Source organism: Theileria equi, chromosome 1 (genome assembly GCF_000342415.1).
Source record: "Theileria equi strain WA chromosome 1, complete sequence".
In the NCBI taxonomy this organism is placed as follows: domain Eukaryota; phylum Apicomplexa; class Aconoidasida; order Piroplasmida; family Theileriidae; genus Theileria; species Theileria equi.
This window is the reverse complement of record NC_021366.1, coordinates 68,347-82,315: the sequence shown is the minus strand read 5'-3', so window position 1 is coordinate 82,315 and position 13,969 is coordinate 68,347. Positions and strand designations below refer to the sequence as shown.

Genomic DNA, 13,969 nt, shown 5'->3' with positions numbered 1-13,969 from the left:
TTTATGTTAGGTATGTACATCTAAAAGCATTTACGATGAATAACTGTTGGCCCAGCTTCATCATATTCCTCTTTAGTAACCCACATTGGTTGAAAATTTGGAAGATTTGCGATGATAGAGCCACCGATCCAAACTGCAATATCACGGGGATGTGTTGATGATATTACTTTCACCGGAACATTTTTGTTAACCAGCGCCCCAATTTCATATTCACAACGATCCAAAAATCCTTCAAACAACGTTGTACCGCCAGTTAGTAGGATATTGCTAAACATAGTTCTATGTAGTTCTGGTGAACACATCCTTACGGAATGGTAACATATTTCAGCCAGGTTAGGACAGTTTCTACCAGCAATTTCTGGTTTGAATAGTAACTCAGGAGAAGTTATGCGTTCCTTAACCAAATTAATTTTAGTACCATCTGGTAACGTATATTCTTTTTTAAATAAATTAGGATTTTTTTCCATTTCCTTAATTTCCTTATCGAAATCTTTTGAAACATAGCAACATTCCTCTTTTATCAAATTTGCGATTCTTCTTCCCTCAAAACCACTTTGCTTCAAAACTTCAATCTGGGATATCAAATGAGAAGTTAAATCAAATCCTCCAATGTCTAAACGCACTATTGTATAAGGCATTATACAACCTTCGTGTATAGGAACTGAATGAGCAACGCCTTCACCTATATCTAAAACAAATCCACTTGTTTTAGCAGAGCTATACAGTGACAACAATGATGTTGGAGCAAGATATAGAGCTGGTGTATGAAATGATTCAAAAAACAGTTGACAACATCTTTCTCGGTGTAACTTCGGATTTAGTGGAGGCTCTGTCAGTAACACTGGATGGTCTTCCTGCGATACTTTTAACTCATTTGCAAAAACATGTTCCCAAACACTTTCAGCCAGTGCCCAATTTCGAACAATACCATGTTGAATGGGTCTGAATAGTCCAACATTTCCTTGTCTTTCAAAGGCAGATTGACCAACTACGACGTCATCTTCATTATCCACTGCAAATATCGAATAAATGAATAATAGACAACTTTACCTCCAACAATTGTAGGAATTCTGGTTTTAGGGACATCTGAACCTGCAAAACCGGCTTTTATGGATGAAGATCCGGTGTCTATTACTATAGCCAAAGTTTCATCAGACATTATGGATATTATTGTTCCATTTATGATTATAAATGGCAGATATACCTATTTAAAAATACAGTTTCATTAGTATTTATGAATATACGATGTGTATTTGATTAAATCTCTAAAAATAGAAGGATTTCATAACCAAAGGCAAAATGGTATGTAACATTTACCATGTAGATAATATAACACGAACGAAGAACAAACCATAAGTTTATTATAAGTAATCAAAGTACAATTAAAACCAAGTAAATAAATGTATGTGTAAATGAGATATAATTCAATGAATGGGGAAAGTCATTGAATGATAGATTGTTTTAACATGAAAACACTCGTGAGGCACTGTTTTATTCATAAGCTTCTAAATTTCTTTACGTAGTGGATGGGTTTCAGCTAACTAGTCACAATGATGATACTTAAGTAAGGTAGGTGACTTCATACTTCCATGCTAACAATACACACGACCAAGAATAGCATGGAATGGCATCATCGCAACAGTCAATAATGATGCTCAATGTAGTTTAAACCAAACTCTCCAGTAAATATGGTTCCATGGGTGAAATGAAGCATCCAATGGTAATTTATCCAAGACAATATCGCAAATCGTATTGTACTGCTTACTGCAGACACAGCCATAAAAAGAAGTTTTGGACAAATAGGAACAACTACAAAGGACTCAAATATGTTATTAAGCCTAAGAGAAGACCTAGTCACTTAAAATTTAATCCACGGAAAATTGATAGCGGAATTGCAGATGTATCACGAAACACCTTTTCTGATTCTTCTGTATCAGTTGGAATAGAATCTGACCTTTTGAATCTATCAAAAATATACTTGAGACGATGTATGATACAGGATTGTGAATTACTTGGATTGGAAACATATTACGTGGATAACATCTTAAACTTGGTTTTCCTTCGTGGATTATTAGCTAAGAAAAGACACTCCGATAGGGATATAATAAATCTAGTAAGCATTCTGGAGATAACAGAGAGCGCATTGCCACTAGTGGGCATGAATCGTAAACACAGGATATCTGTATTCGGTGGCATAGCGTTTTATGGAAACTTGTTTCATTCAGGGAAAACATTTCAGGTGAACAACTGTAGAATTTTGTTGACAAAGTCTTTTTTGTCTACACAACAAAATAAAACTAGCTATGAGCCTATTTTGGGCATTAGCCATTCTATAAACTATATCAACCGTTTAGTTGATAAAATAGTCAGTAGCAGGGTTCAACTTATATTATCTGAAGATCACATACCCCAAGATATATCACAGATTTTATACGATAGAGGTGTTCATTGTTTCTGGAAGGTAAAATATAAAACCTTGTCCAATGTGGCATTTGCACTTAAATGTAGTATTTTGTCATCTATAGATGCAACAGAAGACTATGAAACCTATTTAGGTTCAAACATTAATTTCAAAGTTATTCAAAATGGACTTACTAGTATAGCGATGTTGTCGTTATCGAATAAGTTTAGAGGATTTACAATATTTATTTCCAGCAGAAATTCTGGGTATGAACATATTAATAGAGTAAAAAAACTGATCAAAATCACAATCGTTAGATTACAAGCGATTATGGAGGAATTGCAGATAGTTAATGATTTGGGAGGTACTTTTAATACGAACTCGCACCGTTCTTTTAACATAAGCTCTATAAACAAAGATATATATTGTCACTATTTCTCGGATTTTTTATACTTGTTGCTCAATAATGATCACCTAGACAGCATCAAGCTCATGCTTACTGATTCAGTTTACACAATGAAATTGGACAACTTTAAAGATAAAATGAATCCAAAAATTAGTTACAAAAGATACAAACAGATCGCCTGTATTAAATGTTTCAAATACTATACCAAGGCATGTGAATTATGTTCTAAACCTACCCATGAAACGATTTCAATAAGTGATTATTCAACCGGAAATTTTTTAAGTGATTTTTTATCAGAATATACTACTTGTGCAATAAACAATAAGTGCCAAGTAAAAAATGATTGTACAGAAACATTTATAAATCATAAACTGCATTTTGAAACCTGGAACCTAAGAGTGAACAATGTGCGACTGTCCCTATCTGTTGAACACACTGAATTTACGCAAAAAAGTAACAATATTAGTGTAGAAGTGCAGTGTAATATATGCAAGGAATGTAATATATTTGCAGTGAAGGATCTTACATTTGGAAGCTTTATCAGGCTTTTACTCTGTAACAAGTGTTATAGCGCCAAGTGTGGTCATCTACTATTCCAAAATAGCAATTTTTTTTTGATAGCTGGTTCATACCGTATATCCTTAAAGGTGAACAATGTTAGTATTTACAAAATCCATCCTATATTTAATAGAGACCTCTACAATTGTCTAAAATCTTCGCTCTATCATCATGGACTTTGTAATATAAGTTGGTCATACAATCATATGAACTTGGATTTGTCTACTACATTACCTAGTTTGTTGTTTTGGAATAAACGTTCTATGATTTCTTATAGTTTGTCCTATTTGTTTCACAGGGCTTTTACCATTGTAACGTCAAGAATAAATTTTCAAGAAAAAATAGAAAATTGGTTACCATGCATGTGTGAAATAGCTGATATATCATTTAGCAGAATAAACAGTCATTTTAATAACAGATGGTTGATGTCCATAAGGGATTTGAAATATAATAACATAGTGCAAATGTTTGATAAACACTCTGTACTTGGTATTGAAATGAGCACTGAATTAATGCAAACTATGGATTCATCATTACATTGCAAGCACTGTGGAGTAAATCTCATAGACTCTATATCAGATATGGATATTTTAAACTGGATATATCTTTTTACGGGGGTTGTGAATGCGTACGAAAGTAAAATGAAAAAATTACGTTGCGCATTGGCTCCCTTGATTGACCTATCTGGTGAATTAAAGCAATTTTACGAATCATTACACAAGGCAAAAACTGATATTATTGGCATTTATTCCCAGTGTATTTCTCATATGATTTATATAAAATATTGGTGCCCTAGGGATCCATTACACATTTTTATGATTATACAATCATTTTACCATTCACTTCATAGTATTAACAAGAGACTTACCTATGATCTTAGTTTAATTTCTCATATAGAGAAAATCAATGATTTAAAAATTTTGGAATTTGGTGAATCAATTATAGTAACACATTCTTTTATGTCCGATTTTATTAATATTGAGCGGATAAATATTAATGACATGTCAAGGACATCCAGTATCATGACATCAAGAGTTTCTAAGATGCAGAGTATTGAGGAGCTTCTTGAAGAAGAAACAGAACAAATTAACACAGATTACACTATTGAACAATTTTTGGATCTTTCTTACAACTATGGGATCATATTTCCATCTCCGGGAAGAGAATATACCAGGCTTATACGTAAAATAATCAATTCTGCACCTATTACAGATAATTCTATAATATGTGCAAATTATACCGCACTACTACAACCTAGGCGCGATATTGGAAATATAATATCGAACAGTATACTTTCCGACCATTATTTAAGCAATGCAAATGGATCCACATATTTTCTCAAACAAAAATCCTTTATAGGAATAAGTTTATTGAGGCGAATATATCTGAAAGCATTAGCTTCAAACAAAAGTGGTGTTTTACGAAAAACAAATACATTTGACGTTAAAAAGTTGAAATATCTTTTTGGAATTAACTGGAAAACAAAATCCTCCAGCGTTCAACAGAAATTAATATCTAGAATTTGGATCCCTGTAATAGATGACAAAGTTGCCAAGGGATACTTTAAATCTGCACTAGAATGCTATGAAACTAAAAGGGTTGTTCATGTACGCAATTTTGAACTCTTTTATGGCATTCCTATAATATACACCAACCACATTAACCATATAAAAGATGTAGAGTCACGAAATGCTGAAAGTGTACTTCCGCTATCTGATCTTTTTATAGAAAATCTTAGAAGTTCTAACAATGAGTATCTAGTAAAGATGTCTATTTCTAAATCTGTCTTTTCTCATTTATTTTTTTTATCAATTCGGGATGTTGATACAAACAGACTTTTATCGTCTCTGCAGTCTATAGTTATAAATATTTTAAAGGTGAATACTATGGAGAGTTTCTCCAATGATTTGTGCGTTAATCAAATTGAAACACTTTCTGAGGGAAGTAATACCTTAGATGTTGATGTATTCGACAGATATAGGGTAACTATATACTATCCACTTCATTTTTATGACTTGCGAAGAAAGTCATGCGGTGATGATTTTAATTTTGTGAGATCTCTCTCGAGATCTTTAAGAATGTCTAATACAGGTGGTAAGAGTGGATCACCAATATTTCTAACATACGATGGTAAATTTACAATAAAACTAATAAACAAACATGAGATGGCCCTGTTTATAGCGCAAGGGCTCAGATTTTTTGATCATTTTTTAAATGGAGATACTCTCATGGGTATACCGTATGGACTATATAAAATTCATCATAAAAAATCTAACACTAGCATAAACTGTTTTGTAATGCAGAACATAAATCATTTTCTTTCATCGTCAAAGATAACTTTTGATATAAAAGGAATTGCATTTAAGCGGTTTGTTGTCAGTAATGATGGCTATACCACATCTGATACACAAGATATTGTTCTGCTCGATCAAAATTTTAAAGAATATACTAATGGTTGTCCAATACAATTGGAAGATAAATCTATTATTCACCTTAAAAAAAATGTTTTACGTGATTTAGAATTTCTTTCCAGTATAAATATAGTTGATTATTCGCTTCTTTTGCACATTTTCCCGGAGCATAGTGTCATTACATTAGGATTAATTGATTTTTTAAGACCATATACCTGGGATAAACAAATTGAAACAATAGGAAAGAAATTAGCCAACATAGGAACAGGTCAAGAACCGACTATAATATCTCCAAATGAATATAAAATAAGATTCTTGCAATTTATAGATAAGATTTTTACATGTTCTCCAAGTGACGAAAAGTTGATCACTGAAACCGATAAAAACTCTTGTAAAGTTGAAAAATTATATTCAATACTACCGTGCATGTGCAAGATTTGCTCTACACTCCAGAAACTTTATTCAAATGATCACATCTCATCCTACAAATGTTACAATATGCTTACTTGCACCAAGGCGAAAAGGTATATCCGATCCCTTATTAAAAATAGCTCAAACACTTCAAAAGACATATTACAACTCCAAGATTTAGTCGAAAAGATTTATTAAATGTAGTGAATAAATGTATAATATTATCTTACAAAAATTTCGTAAAAACGTTGATCATGTGATCTTATGTGATTATTATTCAATAAAAGATTTTTTATGTTATAATCTTCTACAGGATCAATAATTTGGATTACAACGGTTCCTGTACCTTTAGATATGCATTTGGCAGTATGTTGGCCTATATAATCCTCCGGAACTTGTTCCCCGTCCAATTGCTCAAAGTAAAAACCATCCTCTGGAACTTTTTCCAAAATATTCTTGAGGTTTCTATAAGTTTGTAAATCGTACTGACCATATGCAATGTATTCCTCTACCGGAATTGAAAATATTCTTTTCCTTTTTTCTTTTGCCAATTCTAGTGTCCTCTTCTCAATATCACCAACAGGAATATCTTCTTCTAATGATTCAATCCTCTTTGCGAGTCTGTAAAGGAGCATATGTAAAAGTTCCCTTCCCTTTAGAATTTTTATAAATTCACTTTCTACGGTGTGAAATGACATAGGAACGTTTAAAGATAAGAGCTCCTTGGTGTGTTGAGGTTCCATACGAATATCAAAATTTAGAACCTTCATATCTCTAGGATCGATTATTTTGTGGTTTTTCATTATATTTTCATATATATTCTCCATTAAAGTGAAATCTGGGGAGCCAATGTATGAATCAGATATCCGTGTAGATTTTCCAGAGGATATATCTCTTTCCATGTGTTTTCTTTCGTCAATGGAATGAGCAATTTCAAGTAACGATTCTGAGTCCAGCGAATCAAAAGAATCTTGAAGATTCATAAAATTGTCACTTAAATCAACGATATCGCTATCATCAAACGATTCATCGGATTCTTCAGAGACCAATTCACCAGATTCCTTAACAGCCGGTGATATGAAACCCCTTTTATTGACTTCATCCACCAATAACTTGTGCGAATCCACGGATAACAAATTGAAGAGCTTATTAAGAATCGAATTCACGGTAGGATCATTAATATCGCATGCTTTGTGTATAAATTCGTGTTTAAAGTCTAAAGGAGATGTCTGTTCAGCAATAGAGGTATAATAATTCAGAATGTTCGCAGTATCCATAGTTAAAAGATTTAACATATAAAGTGCATAATCATTTGACCTCTCTATTGATAGACACTTATTCATTCTGTGTAATATCTGTAGACTAAAACAAATGCCCAAAGAATTACCTACATTCTTTTTCTTCAATTCTGTTCCAAAATATCTCTGCATGGAGTTTACAATATCATCAACAGAAGATTCCATATTTTGGTCAAGTGCATTTCCAACAGCACCCACTAGAGATTTCGGAGGAATATTACGACCAGGGCCTTTGTAAGGGGATGAAGATACAATTCCAGCAGAATTTATGTATTTACGACAAATCTTTCCGGCTGGGCTGTTAACCAATTCCTTCAGTTCATTTTTTTGCGTTGGATCAGAATATTTTCCCTTTGCCAATCTTGAAAATGATGTTATGAGAGATATCCATGGAACGTTACTTTCATGAAATTTCTGATCAATTTGGAAAAAATGCCATTGCTGGAGCAATGCTGCACTAGCGCTACATAACCCAGCTAACTCAAAGCTATTATCATCACTTATCTCGCGAAAATCTTTTAACCACGTACCAAACATTAGTTGGAGTCTTTCAACCAAATCTTGCGATGATAGAGATGTGATCATATCCTTTATAGAACATTCCCGACCCATTTCTTTTACTATAGGAGGTAAACGTGTAATAGATGTCGCTGTTCTAGCAAAAAATAAGTTTTTCACTCTGGAGAGATTTTTATCTACATCTTCTTGAGTAATTCCTACACTTTCATAGAATGGTCTTACTGAATTGTAATTTTCACTTGCTATTAAACCATACGTTATTTCAAACAAGTCTTTCAACTGTTCATAGGAAAACACATGGCTGTCCAAGAATTCTTTGAGATTTCCACCCTTTTTAAGAAGGTTCATAACATCCAATGCTATAATCCATAAGTTTAACAATTCAGGGTATTTGCTTACAGTGTCCCAGGATAACTTATATCCATTGAGTTTCTTTGGCACGTTACTCAAGGATTTCTCATATCCTGATAAAATAAAATGAATGTCTTGATGAAGTGGTACTGTATTAACCTTTTCATCTAACAATTCATTTATCGAAACATTACTTCCATTATTATCCTCATTGGAGTTAATTGTATAGCTCGTTGTAGGTTTGTTTGTCTCTGTAGAAGATGTTTTTTTATCCAGAGGCAGATCATTCACGCTGTGTGTAACCAAAAGGTTTCCATATTTTTGGACGAATTTTTTTAGAAATAGATTTGGCCCAAAATTCATACCTAGATCCACAAGTTTAGAATCAGACAATGTTGGAAAGTTTTCCTTGAACTCCTCGAATGAAAGTGTTATCTTCCCACTTGTAGATTGTGCATTTCCAAACAAGCTAGTGATAAGGTACAATGATTTCAACGGTAATACAAATTCAGGTTTGACCATAGCTATAGAAGGTTTTTCACTCCTGAAAACAGCATTTTCTACGTATACCGAATTCTGGAACGCCAAAGCTTGTAAGAGGGAAATTAATCTTCCCCATTTAAATGCCACTGCTTCATCGTCCTCATAACGGCCCATTAGTCTATTCCTTATTTCACGAGCACATTCCTCATCAAATTTGTCTGATCTACAAATCTTAAATATAGACCCAGGTACTAAAAGGATAGTTTTTGTTATTACATTAACACTCCTTTCTTTATTTGCATTGTAGAAACGAATAGTCATTGTAAAATTCAATGTAGTATATGATCCAGAAGAAATACCCAAATTATCATACGCTTCAAACATATCCATCAATAGAGTCTCATCGTATTCCTCAGTTTTTGAGTTTGTTCCGGTAGTTTCTCCGACATCAGAACCCCCGTTTGAAACATTCTCATCTACCTTTTCTTCGCTGTTGAGAGATTCTTGAACATTTTCAGATTTTCCCTTGTTTGATTCAGAATTTTCTTCTTTTGCATTTAGAGCTTGATCTGTTTCAGGAGTCTCCGGTTGGTTATCCGGATTTGAATCCGGAGGAGTATCTGAAATGGTCGTGTTATCATATTTACCACCAACGTCCGATTCTTCAGTCATACCGTCTGTATTATTGTTTTCAGGAGGGATTTTGTCTACGGAGTTAAGACTGTTATTCGCGCTAGATACTTTATTATCTGATGACTTCTGTTCCTGACCATTATTCTCATGAATGGGCGTTTCAGGAGATGATTGTGTATCTAATGCACCTTTTTCCCCAGTTACAAGAGATTGATTTCCGAAAATAACCTTCTCATAATAATAAGCGTCATATTCCCCTCCAACTGAAACATTTGGCACAGCATATTCTTTTACATCATTAAGGGCAATCAAAAAGGACAAATCCGGCAAAGGGGATTCCAGCCATTCCCAATCTTTTACATTCGTGTGTTGTGTCACATACTCTGGGATGTTAACAGAAATGCTTCTATCAAATTGATTAGTAAGAGAATTTTCATAAACTTGTACATTTCCTTGGATACAGATACAGGTTAAGATAGTTAAAAATTTGTACTTCAGAGTAGGACCGCTAAAGTTGTAATGTGAATACCTCTTAAATAATTTTTCTCTGAAAATACGGAATTCCTGAACATATTGATTGTTTTGAGTATAACCTATCAAATCTTGGATTTCCTTATCAGACAACCATAGGCTTGAATGAATACTAAAATAAAATCCAAGCTTCTGTTTATTGCTATCCACTAAATAAAATTATATGTAAATACGGATAAAATGGTACACACCTGGTACTATGGTGACGTTGAGTTTTACTTTACCTAAAAAATATGTACACATTGCAAATAAAATTGAACATACTTGTTTTTGTGTTAGACCCCTCAGGTGTGTCGGCATTTTCGATCAAATTAAGCCATTGGGGATCATATCTTGAAGCGTTTACCAATGAAATGAATTTCCCGGTATATATCAGAACAAATATCAACACTAGACACCTGTGGTATTTTGAAATATATCTAAAAGTTGAAATTCCCATATTCAGCAAGCATGTGTACAAGGGAGAATATTGACATATCCACTACTCAAGGCGACCGCCTGTCTAGAAAAATACCGAATCCGTACAATTGTACTACAATATTAGCAATAGAAATATATCATTAAACTAGGCCATATTGTGTATATTTAAATGATATGGAGAATTATCTTAGAATGTGTAGCGACAACTCCCCACCCTCGTTAAATTTCAAATCCTCCTGTTACACACGCAAGTAGTGAAAATGTTTAAGTGTTAGTTAAAGTTAATTCAAACCATCTACGAGATGATAAAGGCCCAAAATAACGAACGTTGATTTCCATTATCCAATACATAACCGGAATATATCGTTTAGCACTACGCAATTGGTGTAAGCATAACCTAGATAGACACTTACCAAAATAGCTGTTTCCATTTGGAAATAACTGAACAACATGTGCGAATTTCATGGGAGGATTATTTTCAACGCTCAAATCACCTGTAAACAAATATTTATAAATCAATTAAAATACCCATTATAAAAGCTACCACGCCATTGTTTGGAGCTGGTTGACAATCGCAGGTCAAAATGGAATATTTAGAAGCTGGGTTTGAGAGTAACTTTTCCATTATTTGGGCCTGACCTTTGTAACTATTGTTCTCAAAAGTCATCATACTATCATCAGTATAGAATTGAGCTAGACCCTTCCTAAATAGAGAAAGATGTGTGCCAAACATTCAATAATACAAACCTGTCAGATTCCATAAGACGATAGTACATCTCAGTGAATTGGAGACCTATTTGGTTAAATTGTGCATTCATACCAGACGCCATCCTATTGTAAACTAAAAGACGAACAAAAGAGGTAAATATATACTGAATATCTCCGCAAAGGACAAAAGGATCTATGGGTGGGGTAGCGTTATTTCAAAATGAGACTCTATGAGTCCATACTATTAGTTTATATTGAATTAACTTGTTTAACTAACAAGACAAAATCAATAAATATACAAGTTACCATCTCCTACCAGAACGGTTTAATGATGGGTGGCATTCTCCAGCTCTGAGGAATGATAGAATATTATAGCCTTCCCTTCGCATTTAACACGTATTCCGAATCAATCACACTAAACATACAATTATATTCGTTTCGTTAGTATATGAACTAATCTGGCAGTCTGCCGAGAAACATGAATCAGCAGACAACGCTACCAAAATTCTGAGAGTTACACATCGGTTTCCCAGAGTTATTATAAATAAAAATTTCCAAATAAAAATCAAAGTATGCACATATATTATGCGGTCACTTGTTTCCCGAGGAAGTAGACTATTGTTACAATCTCAGAATGGGAATTACGAGCCTTCGTTCGAAGCAGCTTTTATTTTTTCAAGACAACAGAGTAACACAAACTAAAATATGGACAAAAACGCGATTTGTGGTAGTTACAGTATCATTTGTTATAGATGAGTTATAACATTCACATCTTCATGTCCACCTTTGTTCAAAGGATGGGACTATTATACCAAGTTTAATTTGGAGGCCAAAGTGGTGATTTGATGGTACATATAACATGTATCTGTGTAGTTCTTAATTTAAGCCTATTATACATCCTCTGAAGCGATATAGGGTAGGCAGAGATACGTAAAAAATTTGTATGAAAAAAACAGTATCAGAATATATCTATTGGGAATAGTACCATCTTGCGTTGCATAACGCTCCGTTGATATCCACATAATAGTTGGGTCCTTCAAAATTTCAGTTCACTACGCATATAGTGCCGATCAGAGTAGTCTAAATCTAAAACTATCTAAAATGTTGAAGGTGATTGTTTTGTTGCTTTCTATCTATCATGTTTACGCATATACGGTAACACACCGCGTGACATTTGAAATTCAAAAGGATAATGAGTACATAGGAAATATCGTATTAGGGTTGTATGGTTCTGTGGTTCCAAAGACTGTCAAGAATTTTGTACAGTTTTGTAAAGGATATGAATATAAAGGGAAACATTACTCTTATGTAGGCGTTCCATTTCACAGAATCATTCCCAATTTCATGATTCAGGGAGGAGATGTCGTTAACCAAAATGGAACTGGTTCTATTAGTATCTTTGGTCAAACATTTGATGATGAAAATTTTACCATAAAACACTCAAAGAGAGGTCTTATCGCCATGGCCAACAGAGGTCCTCATACAAATGGATCACAATTCTTCATAACTACTGTCATCACGAGTTGGTTAAATAACAAACATGTAGTCTTTGGCGAAGTTTTAGAGGGGGATTACGTTGTACAGGCCGTAGAATCCGTGGGATCAGGTGAGGGAAGGCCAAAAGCTACGGTTGTTATCTCTAAAGCAACAGTAGAAGAAGTAGGAGAATTGTAAACCAAAAGTTTTGTGTCAAAGTAACATACATATTCTAACGTTGAGGAATTGGTCAGAATAAATCATAAAAAAGGGTCGGTATAAAGTTCCTTGAAGGAACCATATTTGATTAAACGTATACGTACTAATATTCTATTTTTTCAATCTGGCAAATCTCTAAAAGACAGACCAATTATCATGCGACCATTTTGGTGTGTAACTGAATTTTTTGCTAATATCGAGTACTAAGCTCTATTACTACTTAAACTAGGAAAAATCACTGATCTCTGTTTCTTACCAGAGGCAGACAAAAATATGTAGATAAGCTTGATATATATTACATTATTATTGCTTTGGCCAGAATCCTTTGTATGTTAAATGAATGCGTCGCCCTTTTTTGTTGAGGAAGTTCGGGTCCACATAGTCACTTGGAAGTGGCTCTTCTGGCAATGTACCCGGTAAATATGCACATACAACTTCTTGCTTCTCTATATCATATGATCTATGGAATAAAACACTTTCATCCTTGGGAAGTAGATGTAGTATATCTTCGAGATATATGGAACTAAATGGTTCTTTGTAATCAAGGTTAGAAACATCTATTTTAAAGGGAGGAGGTATAGTAGCACCTGCAACTTCGCACTTTACTGTGGGCATCATCAATTCGATGTGATAGCCTGTGAATAAGTGTGTAATGGAGAATATATTCTAACCCTTTAGGTATGCTGGAGATGCCATTAGACCAATTAGTGTACAGGGTATATCAACTTCACTAATTTCCCCCTCAATATGCCTCTTGAACTTCAAAAAATATAGCGATTTTTCAACAGGATCTGCTTGTACATGCGATATTATACACTTTATAACATTTCCACCAAGACGTAGATTATAAAGTCTTCCGGTGAACAAATGGCTCAAATGGCCATGTTCTTCTTCAAATGCTAACGGGTAAATATGTTCCCTTCTAAGACATATTTTATGCGAAGGGCCATGACCAGAAATTAGGGCAGGGATTAATCCTTCGCTCCATAGTACTTCTCTACGAATGAATTTTGGCCATTCAAGAGCATTTAAAGTGACTTCTGTGCATCTCTCCCTTTCCTGGAAGAAATTGATGAGTTCCCGCTTTAGGATCGTCCAGTGCTGACGTTTTAAGCATTTCTTATAGTACATATCTATCATAAAA

General features: G+C 33.9%; 6 protein-coding genes across 6 annotated transcripts; 2 read left to right on the top strand and 4 right to left on the bottom strand.

The window, feature by feature from the left end:
• Window positions 1–17: 17 nt before the first annotated feature.
• BEWA_017820 (actin, putative) lies at window positions 18–1,394 on the bottom strand. The gene is made up of 3 exons (XM_004828550.1): window positions 1,352–1,394; window positions 1,051–1,204; window positions 18–1,012 (listed from the first exon to the last, which is right to left on the bottom strand). Exons 1-3 carry the CDS (start codon window positions 1,352–1,354, stop codon window positions 21–23), a joined length of 1,149 nt encoding a protein of 382 aa, XP_004828607.1. The 5' UTR covers window positions 1,355–1,394; the 3' UTR covers window positions 18–20.
• Window positions 1,395–1,705: 311 nt separating this feature from the next.
• Window positions 1,706–6,385, top strand: BEWA_017810 (hypothetical protein; the record flags this gene model as incomplete). Its single annotated transcript, XM_004828549.1, has 1 exon — window positions 1,706–6,385. The coding sequence occupies one exon, from the start codon at window positions 1,706–1,708 to the stop codon at window positions 6,383–6,385; it is 4,680 nt and encodes a 1,559-aa protein (XP_004828606.1).
• Window positions 6,386–6,408: 23 nt separating this feature from the next.
• BEWA_017800 (hypothetical protein) lies at window positions 6,409–10,441 on the bottom strand (the record flags this gene model as incomplete). The annotated part of the gene is made up of 3 exons (XM_004828548.1): window positions 6,409–10,151; window positions 10,194–10,226; window positions 10,267–10,441. The coding sequence occupies 3 exons, from the start codon at window positions 10,439–10,441 to the stop codon at window positions 6,409–6,411; spliced, it is 3,951 nt and encodes a 1,316-aa protein (XP_004828605.1).
• Window positions 10,442–10,589: 148 nt separating this feature from the next.
• BEWA_017790 (nuclear transport factor 2, putative) lies at window positions 10,590–11,308 on the bottom strand. Its single transcript, XM_004828547.1, has 4 exons — window positions 11,170–11,308; window positions 10,951–11,126; window positions 10,836–10,916; window positions 10,590–10,795 (listed from the first exon to the last, which is right to left on the bottom strand). Exons 1-4 carry the CDS (start codon window positions 11,250–11,252, stop codon window positions 10,761–10,763), a joined length of 375 nt encoding a protein of 124 aa, XP_004828604.1. The 5' UTR covers window positions 11,253–11,308; the 3' UTR covers window positions 10,590–10,760.
• Window positions 11,309–12,181: 873 nt separating this feature from the next.
• BEWA_017780 (peptidyl-prolyl cis-trans isomerase protein, putative) lies at window positions 12,182–13,113 on the top strand. The gene has a single exon (XM_004828546.1). It carries the CDS (start codon window positions 12,232–12,234, stop codon window positions 12,802–12,804), a length of 573 nt encoding a protein of 190 aa, XP_004828603.1. The 5' UTR covers window positions 12,182–12,231; the 3' UTR covers window positions 12,805–13,113.
• Window positions 13,114–13,128: 15 nt separating this feature from the next.
• Window positions 13,129–13,965, bottom strand: BEWA_017770 (hypothetical protein; the record flags this gene model as incomplete). Its single annotated transcript, XM_004828545.1, has 2 exons — window positions 13,129–13,460; window positions 13,497–13,965. The coding sequence occupies 2 exons, from the start codon at window positions 13,963–13,965 to the stop codon at window positions 13,129–13,131; spliced, it is 801 nt and encodes a 266-aa protein (XP_004828602.1).
• Window positions 13,966–13,969: the final 4 nt, after the last annotated feature.